Below are 11,888 nucleotides of genomic sequence, written 5' to 3' on the forward strand. Positions count from 1 at the left end.
AAAAAAAAAAAATAATGAACAGATTGAACGTAGAAATTCACTTCATATTCAATCCACAAGCACAATATAAAATAGTCAACCACAACTTTCTGTTAGATCATTAATCATTTTTTACAGTATTCCTAAATTGAGTTTAGAAAGGTGCCCTAACTCAAGGGTCACTTTTTATGTGCCATAAATTGATTAACTTTACTACCATAATATTCAATACATTCACTGAATGCAAAATGAGGAAAAGAAACAAGCAATGCAACAGTGCTGGAAACACAAAGGTAATCTAAACACAGAAATGAAAGCCCAAAACCAGTTGGAATAGGAAGGAGGAAGTATTACGTGTGGCCTTTTGGACCCTGCATGTGTAGGCTCAGAGTAAGCTGTCACATAATCTTGTGTATGCAAAGTATTCCTATAAGGAAATTGTCCCTCCCTTGCAAAGTCAAGACCTTGCTCCTGCAAAGTTGAGAAGATACTTTAAGTTCATATCAAATGTAAAAACATGGAGAACTATAGTTTCAACCATAATAATAGTAAGCTAAAGGTGAGCCATAACCCAAACAATCAATTTAAAGCTCAACTTCAGTTACTACACCTAGAAAAGATTAATATTAATAAGATATTCTTTTTCCACAGGATCTAAATAACTTAATAACTCATACAAAATGCTTTAAAGATCTAACATTCTATTGGGGAAGAACAACAATTAGCCAGCACCAGATCAATGGATTACACCAACACTTAAAACACATAATCCACAAAGTACTAAAGTAGACCCAGGAAGAATATTTTAAGACCATAATTGAGCCTTTTTTTCATAAAGTATAACTAACCCTTCTTGCAGGATGTGACCTGAGATAATCCACACGAATCTGTTCTCCACTGATCTGCTTCCCATTCATAGTTTTAAGTGCTTCTGTAGCATCTTCCAAACGAGCATAGTCAATATAAGCTGTGTTCCGATCCTTTATGAATTTGAATTCTAGGATTTTGCCAAATTTCTTAAAATGTTCCTCTAATTCTTCTTTAGAAACAGACTGGCCTATCCCGGCCACCCACAGACTTTTGCACGGCTTAGCCTACCAAAGAGAATAAAAATTTAAAATAGATTATATAGCTGAGGTATAGCAAGTTACAACCAATGTATAAAAATCAAGTGATGGATGTCATCCACCACACCAATGAATATATAACACTTGCAGAATGAATGAATACTTTAATAAAGAAAAGAAACACATATGAGAGGCACTACAAACTTGATCGTCCAATCAGATCATTTATAATGAGCAAATTTGTTCCAGATTTTCATTATAACAAATTTTCAAGAGCTACGGAAGATAATGGTATTGACCACACGAATAATGCAGCATCAATCACATTTTCTTTTAGTTACATCAGCATATTCTTATTAGCAAGGCACTAAAGTATAATTACAATTCAGTTATACATTCATTTGACAATATTTACTCCCGCATTATTTATAAAGACAAAATATGACAATATTTACTCACTACGTGAGACGCATTATTTGTAGAGACAAAATCAATTTAACGTAACGATCATTGTTTATTTTCATTAATTAAAAGAAATAACGATGATCCACTGAATAATAATTGTTATATATAGCCATAGGCAAGGTCAAATTAGAAACGAGGTTCAACATATAAATTTTGCAATAATATAGGCACCATAAAACTCAAATTATTAACGTGTTGTTTATTCATTTAACTAAATTTATATTATTATATACTGGCATAGTCACATGCACATATTAAAGTTGATTATGGAATGATGAATTGTAATTATGTATTACGAATCGGAAAAACCAAAATATATCTGCTACGCAAATACAGTACACTAGTAGGAAAGGGACAAGTAACCACTCCATCTCTTTCTCTCCAATCTCTCTAGTTTGTCGACGCTTAGTTGGTGGTTGCCTTGTACTAGTACTAACCAAATCTAGAAAATAAGTTATATACAGTCAGGAAACAAACCCACTTTAACTTGTGGCTCAGTGGTCGTAGAATAGTTTGAGAGGGAGGACTAATGCTACTTCTCTTGCTGATTATTTAGTCTAAATCCTTTCTCTTGAGAGACATTTCAAAGTTGGAGAGGATCGAGGCCAAGGGCATGGGCGAGTTCCTTGACAAAAATGAAAGGGCACTCATTCCACAGCTGAATAAAACCTTGGCCACCCCATCAACTTCCTCCTCGTATTGCTCATAAATGAAGAAAACTGAGAACACCAGGACTAGGGCTGCATTTATACATGGGTTCAGTAATTCAGGAATAGAATAGAATAGAATGTCTTCATAACAACAACCATTAAACAAGGCAGTATTTAAACAGCTCATACCTACGCCAAAGGATAGCAGTCAATGAAAGTGAAACAATCAGCTTCAAACAGTACAGAAGCCCTGCCACCTTCAGAAATAAATGATGTTACTAGAGTACAACCAACTAAATTGCACAAACATTTTGTTTCAATTTTATTACCATCTATATTTTTTTCTCTCAGCTTCCCATATCATTCTTATTATATCAGAAATAAGACAAAAGAAGATATTTTATTATACCACATCTCCACTACAACTTCAAACTACAATATCCAAGGACTAGGATCAAAACTCAAAAGCACTTTTTGGTTTTCTCTTTTTCTTCATATGAGACCATGACTACATTATAACAAACATTTCTAACCCAAGGCATTCAGAAACCCCGAAAGGTGTCTTAACAAGTTCGTTCTGAGTTTTCATTAATTAATTAAATATATATTAGAATGGAATCCAACAAAAATAAAACCAGGTACCATAGGACCTAAAAATTGAATCACCTAAGTCGCCCAAGCAATACCTTTGTCCCACTTTATTTACTCCTCATTCACATTCCATACAATTATCCCCATCCAAAAGTAAAGTGAGTCCATAATCCCTTTCGTAGACACACACAGTAATAGGTTTCTCTGAGATACTGCTACTAGGGTAACTTTCTATGTCACACAAATGCAATTAACAGTAGATGCCATCTAAAACACTTTAGTAGAACTATAAGATTAGTTAAAGGGTGATATGAATGGGACATTGGGACTAAGGTGTGACTATGAGAACTTTCCATTCTCTCAACAACAAATAAAAACAAGCGGAAAGAAAGATGAAACACTTCAAGAATATTTAACCTGAATTACTTGGTCAGTATTACTTGAATCAGATAACTATGTATAACAAGTTTCATTTGGAAGCATACCTTCAGAAACGTACACCAGTCTTCTCCTTGGGCCAGCAACCTTCTTCCGTGATTCATTCTATTCCACATATTGCCTATTGTTGTGACACATATTCTCATATCCACTTCTGAAATCTCAAAACAAGACCACGATATTCTTGGAACAGTGATCCCATATCTGCAAAGATGTCACTATTTCATGAATAAAGAAGTGCTACACAGATCTGCCTCAACAAGTAAACGGATAAGATGAAAGCATCAAGTGCCAGTTCCCTACAAAAATACTACTTCAGTATTGTCAAGGATTGATAGTCAAATGACTAACTTTAGATCTCAATGTGTTGACACAATTCTGCATGGTTGCTTGTGGGAGAGACAGAAATATAGACCTATCTACACCATTCAAAAGATAATAATTGTGCTACAACACATGGATGACCATACAACATGAGTACTATAAACACATTAGTCTTACATAGAGAAGATAGATGACTAACTCCTGATGTGGGTTGATGCGTACACGGATTGCTTCCCGCAATAAGTGCACACTCAAGGAATCACTCAAGAACCTTTCGTGTCCAAAAGAGGATCTTACCTTGTAGACTCTTGGATTTTGAGATCCCAACTCTACAAATGCCTCACCAAACTAACAAATAATACTCTCAACCCTTAGATTATTAAGCAAGGCTAAGAATTAGAGTATTAGGAATCTAGCACTAGAATTAAGATACAAAAATAAAATTAGCTATATAATATGAGTAATAGTATTCTTTTTGGGTTTTTGGATATGTGTGTGAATATAAAGAACAAGATAAAGGGATAAACTAGCTTCTCACTAGCCTACCAAGATTGAATGCTTCTCACAAACAACCTAAACTTCAATGCACTTCTCATGCAAAGAAAAGAGAGAAATTTCACTCAAATTGAATTCTTACAAGGTGTGTCTCAAACCATTGGGTTTATGGGGTATTTATAGGGGAAAATAAGGTATTAAATATTCTAGGTCACTAATCCCATCCAAAATAAAAAATTACAACTTTGTAAAAGTAATTCCCACCCAAAATTAAAAATACAAAATAATTCCCCACCCAAAATTAAAATACAAAATAATTTCCCACCCAAAATTAAAAATACAACATTTTGCAAAAGTAATTTCCACCCAAAAATAAAAAATACAATTCTTGCAAAGTAGTTTCCCACCTAAAAAAAAATACACCTTGCAAATAATTTCACACCGGGAAATTTGATCTGATACTGAAGTCTGAATTGTCTTCAAAAGTTTTTATGTGAAGACAATTGAATAGAATTATTTTTCCAGATTGATCTTCTTCTTCACAAAAAGATGTTGGACTCCAATCTGTTTGCACAAAAGTGTTAAAAGCCTCTTGAATCTTCCTTGACTTAGATCTTGTTACCGGGCCACTCGAGACTTTTAATGGATCATTTATTTGTTGCATTCCGGTCTCATCATCCTCCCCTTCTTGAAAAAGATTCGTCCCCGAATCTGAAAATTCAAAAGGAGCTAAATCAGCAACATTAAATGTAGAAGAAACACTATGCTCACCTCGAAGATCTAATTTGTATGCATTGTCATTGATTCTTTCAAGCACTTGGAAAGGTCCATCTCCTCGAGGCATCAACTTGGACTTGCGTTGGTTTGGAAATCTGTTTTTGTTGTAGTGGATCCAAACCCAATCTCCGGGTTTAAAAATTATTGCCTTGCGTCCCTTGTTGGCCTTTTGAGCGTATTGCTCATTTTTCTTTTCAATTTGAGCTCGAACCTTGGAATGAAATTCACGAATCCCTTGAGCTTTCTTAGCAGCATCCGCACATTCCTTATCATTCACATGTAAGGGAATCAAATCTAAGGGGGTTAATGGATTAAAACCATAAGCAACCTCAAATGGTGACATATTTGTAGTGGAATGTATAGCTCGGTTATAAGCAAACTCCACATATGGTAAGCTTTCTTCCCAAGACTTGAGGTTTTTTCTAATGACTACCCTTAGAAGTTGTGTTAGAGTTCTATTCACAACTTCGGTTTGGCCATCTGTTTGTGGATGACAAGCAGTAGAGTACAAAAGTTTTGTACCAAGCTTTCCCCAAAGTATTCGCCAAAAATGACTTAGAAACTTGGCATCTCGATCGGACACAATGGTGCGTGGAATCCCATGTAAACGCACTACCTCTTTGAAGAATAAATCTGCAATATGAGAGGCATCATTAGTTTTGTGACAACCAATAAAATGAGCCATTTTACTAAATCGATCAACAACAACATAGATTGAGTCATGGCCCCTTCTACTTCTAGGTAACCCTACTATAAAATCCATAGATAAATCAGTCCAGGGTTCCTTAGGAACAATTAATGGTGTGTATAACCCTTGTGGGAGAGATCGTGATTTAGCTTGTTTGCAAGTAACACATTTGCGAACAAACAATTCCACATCCCTTCTTAACTTGGGCCAAAAGAAGTGTCCATGTAGGACTTCATAAGTTTTAGTCACACCGAAGTGTCCCATTAATCCACCACTATGGGCTTCCTTAATAAACATTTCTCTTAAAGAACAATTTGGCACACACAATCTATTTTCTTTGAACAAATATCCATCAAGTAGATAATATTTGCCAATTGGAGTTGTAGAACATGCCTTATATTTTTCTGCAAAATCAACATCATTACTATACAATTCTTTGAGAAATTCAAAACCAAGTAATTTGGCTTGTAATGATGAAAGTAGAGCATACCTTCGAGATAAAGCATCAGCCACTCGGTTTTCCTTACCTTGTTTATACTTGATAACATACGGAAATGCTTCAATAAACTCAAGCCATTTCGCATGTCTCTTGCTTAACTTACCTTGCCCCCTAAGATGTTTGAGTGCCTCATGATCGGAGTGTATGACAAACTCTTTAAACCATAGGTAATGCTCCCAAGTCTCAAGAGTTCTTACAAGTGCATATAACTCCTTATCATATGTAGAGTAATTAAGTGCAGGACCACTTAATTTCTCACTAAAGTAGGCAATATGATGTCCTTCTTGCATAAGAACAGCTCCAATACCTATCCCAGATGCATCACACTCAATCTCAAAAGTTTTATCAAAGTTTGGTAACGAAAGTACCTGANTGGAAAGTGAAATGGGCATTGGTTCCTTTCAGCTAGGATCTTCTCCATGAGTTGAATTTGATGGTCAATTCTATTTTATTATAATTTTATTGGCAGATTGAATCAATGGCTTATCCATGATTGGCTCTTTAACATGTAATTGGGAAACCCTAAACAGCTAAAACAGTAAAAATTTCTTACTTCCAAAAAGGGATGGCTGATTATTTTGATCATAATTGGTTAAACTTGGTTTCTAAGAAAAAAACTTCAGCAGAGAGTGAATTTGATTGTTAAAATTTTCTTCCATGGGCTCACTGCCAATTTTCTTCCACAGAAGGAGATTTATCATCAGCAGAAAAGATTATCTGCTGAGCATGAAATTGGAAACCTAAGCTGCTAAAGTAGTATTTCTTATTTTCAAACACACATGAAGGACAGATTGGTGAGTAATATTAATATGTTGCAGTTTTTAGATTCTAAAAACTTTGGGACTCCAAAACTAAAATTTGCCCCAGGATATTTGAATTTGATAGAAATAAGATCAAACCCTAGTTTTTGTGTGAAATTNCACAAGTTCATTCAATGGGGCTGCAATTGTACTGAAGTCCTTAACAAATCTCCGATAGAAACTGGCAAGACCATGGAAACTACGGACTTCAGTTGCTGTTTTTGGTGTTGGCCAATCTCGAATTGCTTGTATCTTGGTCTCATCTACTTCAATGCCTTTAGAACTTACTATAAAACCAAGAAAAACAACACTTTCCACACCAAAATAGCATTTCTCAAGGTTAGCATACAATTGTTCTCTTCTTAAAACAAGAAAGACTTCTTTAAGATGTATTATATGCTTTTGAGGGTCTTTGCTGTAAATGAGAATATCATCAAAATACACAACAACAAATTTTCCAATAAAATTCCTAAGAACATGGTTCATCAATCTCATGAAGGTGCTAGGGGCATTTGTTAATCCAAACGGCATAACTAACCATTCATAGAGACCATTTTTAGTCTTGAAGGCAGTTTTCCATTCATCTCCCTTTTGCATTCTAATTTGATGATAACCTCTTCTTAGATCTATTTTACTGAAAATTTCAGCCCCATGCAATTCATCAAGCATATCATCTAACCTAGGAATAGGATAGCGATACTTTACCGTGATGTTATTGATGGCGCGACAATCAACACACATCCGCCACGTGCCATCTTTCTTTGGTACAAGTAGTATGGGTACAGCACATGGACTGAGGCTTTCTTGGATGAATCCAGCTTGTAACAACTCATCAACTTGTCGTTGAATCTCCTTGGCCTCGTCAGGATTAGTGCGATATGCCGGTCTATTAGGCAAACTTGCTCCAGGTATGAGATCAATTTGATGCTCAATCCCACGAATTGGAGGTAACCCCTTTGGTAACTCTTCAGGAAAGACATCTGCAAATTCAGAAAGCAAAGCAGAAACATCAGAAGGGATAATTTCACTTTTAATAACATTTAAACAAAAATCAATCGGGTAAAGTAAGAAAACTCCCTCTCCCCTTCTTAAGGCTTGCTCCACTTCTCCCTTTGTCATGAGCAAATTATGAGAGGATTGCGTAGTGTCCTTCTTCATCCCTTCCTTTCTTTGCTTCTTCTCATGAGCTATGGTATTTTGTTTTCCACTAGTGGTTTCCTTCATGGCCTCTTTTGCCTTTTGGGCAAGTTCTTCTCTCAATTTTTTTGATTGCACTTGTAGGTTGTACACTTCTTTTGGTGCTAGTGGAGTCAAAGTATACTTCTTACCTCCTTTATGAATGGTGTACTTGTTTGTCTTACCATGGTGTAAGGTGTCTCGGTCATATTGCCATGGCCGACCAAGCAAGATGTGACAAGCATGCATTGGGATGACATCACATAACACATCATCTTGATATTTTCCAATAGAAATAGAAATGAGGGCTTGTTTGTGTACCTTGAGTTCACCATCATCATTAAGCCATTGTAGCTTATAGGGTTGAGGATGTTGGATTGTTGGTATTTTCATTGCATTAACTACATCCTCGCTGATCACATTGGTACAACTCCCCCCATCAATGATGAAACTGCATGTAGCACCGGGAATCTTGCATTTTCCATAGAAGATGTTCTCTCGTTGTTCTTCTTGATCTAGGACAACTAGAGTGCTCAAGGCTTTGTGGACAACGCAGTTGAAATGTAGAGCATCATCTTCTTGCACTTCTTCTTCAGAATGGTCATCTTTTTGTCTTTCTCCGATAGGCTCCAACTCTTCGTCATCAGATTCATTTGCGGACATGTATTCTCGCTCATCTTTGCCGGTGGTGAGAATTTTTTTGGTGTTGGGGCATTCTCGAGCATAATGTCCTCGGCCTTGACACCTGTAACATGTCACAGTACTAACCTTTTGCTTTGAGCCCTCTTGGAACTTCTCTTTCTCCCTTTGGTTATTTTTCTTCTCCTCCTGGGTGTGGGATGGTCGAGAGTACTCCTTTTGTGTCCTTGACTGATAGGAGTTGTTAGTAGCCCTCCTTGGTTGATCCCATTGAGAAGACACAGATGGTTTGCTTCCCCTTTCAGATCTCAGCTCATCTTCTACCTTCGAAGCAACTCGAACCAATTTGTCCACGTCGTCAAATTCTTGGTTGCGGAGTTCTCTTCGAATATCACGGTTGAATCCTTCAAGGATACGGGCTATGGTGGTCTCGTCATCCTCCTGGATATTTGCTCGTGCCTTCAATCTCTCCATCTCCTTGTAGAACTCACGAACGGACTTGCTGCCTTGTTTGAGTTCTTGTAATTTTCTGCGCATATCACGATAAAAATTACTAGGCACAAACTTCCTTCTCATCTCCCTCTTAAGCTCTCCCCNAGAGAGGGAATGAAAAAACCGGGAGAACGCCTCGCCCTCGCCCTGGAACGTAAATCCCAAACAGAATTTGAAACAATTCCGGGTTGGGATCTAGATAACCCCAATTTATTTTATTACTCTATTTATTTTCCTTCTGTATTACGGAGTATCTATCTATCTTTACTACTCCGTATTAAAAACGATTTTTTCTATACATATTTTTCTTTCTGTATTACGCAGTATTTATTTACTGTATTAAAAATGTGTATCATTATAAATTATAATTCAATTACAATCTTATTTAACAATATCCACTCAGTATGTAGGACTGTTATTTAGTTTAATTTTATATACATTGTAATGTTTCATTACAACACCACTAAAGTATAATTACAATTCAGTTATACATTCATTTGACAATATTTACTCCCGCATTATTTATAAAGACAAAATATGACAATATTTACTCACTACGTGAGACGCATTATTTGTAGAGACAAAATCAATTTAACGTAACGATCATTGTTTATTTTCATTAATTAAAAGAAATAACGATGATCCACTGAATAATAATTGTTATATATAGCCATAGGCAAGGTCAAATTAGAAACGAGGTTCAACATATAAATTTTGCAATAATATAGGCACCATAAAACTCAAATTATTAACGTGTTGTTTATTCATTTAACTAAATTTATATTATTATATACTGGCATAGTCACATGCACATATTAAAGTTGATTATGGAATGATGAATTGTAATTTTGTATTACGAATCGGAAAAACCAAAATATATCTGCTACGCAAATACAGTACACTAGTAGGAAAGGGACAAGTAACCACTCCATCTCTTTCTCTCCAATCTCTCTAGTTTGTCGACGCTTAGTTGGTGGTTGCCTTGTACTAGTACTAACCAAATCTAGAAAATCAGTTATATACAGTCAGGAAACAAACCCACTTTAACTTGTGGCTCAGTGGTCGTAGAATAGTTTGAGAGGGAGGACTAATGCTACTTCTCTTGCTGATTATTTAGTCTAAATCCTTTCTCTTGAGAGACATTTCAAAGTTGGAGAGGATCGAGGCCAAGGGCATGGGCGAGTTCCTTGACAAAAATGAAAGGGCACTCATTCCACAGCTGAATAAAACCTTGGCCACCCCATCAACTTCCTCCTCGTATTGCTCATAAATGAAGAAAACTGAGAACACCAGGACTAGGGCTGCATTTATACATGGGTTCAGTAATTCAGGAATAGAATAGAATAGAATGTCTTCATAACAACAACCATTAAACAAGGCAGTATTTAAACAGCTCATACCTACGCCAAAGGATAGCAGTCAATGAAAGTGAAACAATCAGCTTCAAACAGTACAGAAGCCCTGCCACCTTCAGAAATAAATGATGTTACTAGAGTACAACCAACTAAATTGCACAAACATTTTGTTTCAATTTTATTACCATCTATATTTTTTTCTCTCAGCTTCCCATATCATTCTTATTATATCAGAAATAAGACAAAAGAAGATATTTTATTATACCACATCTCCACTACAACTTCAAACTACAATATCCAAGGACTAGGATCAAAACTCAAAAGCACTTTTTGGTTTTCTCTTTTTCTTCATATGAGACCATGACTACATTATAACAAACATTTCTAACCCAAGGCATTCAGAAACCCCGAAAGGTGTCTTAACAAGTTCGTTCTGAGTTTTCATTAATTAATTAAATATATATTAGAATGGAATCCAACAAAAATAAAACCAGGTACCATAGGACCTAAAAATTGAATCACCTAAGTCGCCCAAGCAATACCTTTGTCCCACTTTATTTACTCCTCATTCACATTCCATACAATTATCCCCATCCAAAAGTAAAGTGAGTCCATAATCCCTTTCGTAGACACACACAGTAATAGGTTTCTCTGAGATACTGCTACTAGGGTAACTTTCTATGTCACACAAATGCAATTAACAGTAGATGCCATCTAAAACACTTTAGTAGAACTATAAGATTAGTTAAAGGGTGATATGAATGGGACATTGGGACTAAGGTGTGACTATGAGAACTTTCCATTCTCTCAACAACAAATAAAAACAAGCGGAAAGAAAGATGAAACACTTCAAGAATATTTAACCTGAATTACTTGGTCAGTATTACTTGAATCAGATAACTATGTATAACAAGTTTCATTTGGAAGCATACCTTCAGAAACGTACACCAGTCTTCTCCTTGGGCCAGCAACCTTCTTCCGTGATTCATTCTATTCCACATATTGCCTATTGTTGTGACACATATTCTCATATCCACTTCTGAAATCTCAAAACAAGACCACGATATTCTTGGAACAGTGATCCCATATCTGCAAAGATGTCACTATTTCATGAATAAAGAAGTGCTACACAGATCTGCCTCAACAAGTAAACGGATAAGATGAAAGCATCAAGTGCCAGTTCCCTACAAAAATACTACTTCAGTATTGTCAAGGATTGATAGTCAAATGACTAACTTTAGATCTCAATGTGTTGACACAATTCTGCATGGTTGCTTGTGGGAGAGACAGAAATATAGACCTATCTACACCATTCAAAAGATAATAATTGTGCTACAACACATGGATGACCATACAACATGAGTACTATAAACACATTAGTCTTACATAGAGAAGATAGATGACTAACTCCTGATGTGGGTTGATGCGTACACGGATTGCTTCCCGCAATAAG

At 36.0% G+C, this 11,888-nt stretch overlaps 3 protein-coding genes across 3 annotated transcripts in view; all 3 read right to left on the reverse strand.

Moving 5' to 3' along the window:
* The window catches only part of LOC116025805 (probable transcription factor PosF21), a 43,767-nt gene that overhangs the window by 20,797 nt on the left and 11,082 nt on the right, over positions 1-11,888 (reverse strand). The gene's annotated exons all lie outside the window — the stretch shown is intronic.
* Positions 1-11,888, reverse strand: part of LOC116025833 — a 33,730-nt gene that overhangs the window by 4,485 nt on the left and 17,357 nt on the right. The window lies entirely within an intron of this gene.
* Positions 10,207-11,888, reverse strand: part of LOC116025873 (3beta-hydroxysteroid-dehydrogenase/decarboxylase-like) — a 3,220-nt gene continuing 1,538 nt past the window's right edge. The window contains exons 2-4 of the mRNA XM_031267251.1: positions 11,368-11,524; positions 10,481-10,548; positions 10,207-10,381 (exon numbers count right to left, since the gene is read on the reverse strand). Of these exons, the coding sequence (XP_031123111.1) occupies positions 10,345-10,381; positions 10,481-10,548; positions 11,368-11,524 (262 nt within the window). The 3' untranslated portion in view covers positions 10,207-10,344. The remainder of the gene's footprint in view (positions 10,382-10,480; positions 10,549-11,367; positions 11,525-11,888) is intronic.

This window comes from Ipomoea triloba, chromosome 1 (assembly GCF_003576645.1).
Source record: "Ipomoea triloba cultivar NCNSP0323 chromosome 1, ASM357664v1".
Classification (NCBI taxonomy): Eukaryota; Viridiplantae; Streptophyta; class Magnoliopsida; order Solanales; family Convolvulaceae; genus Ipomoea; species Ipomoea triloba.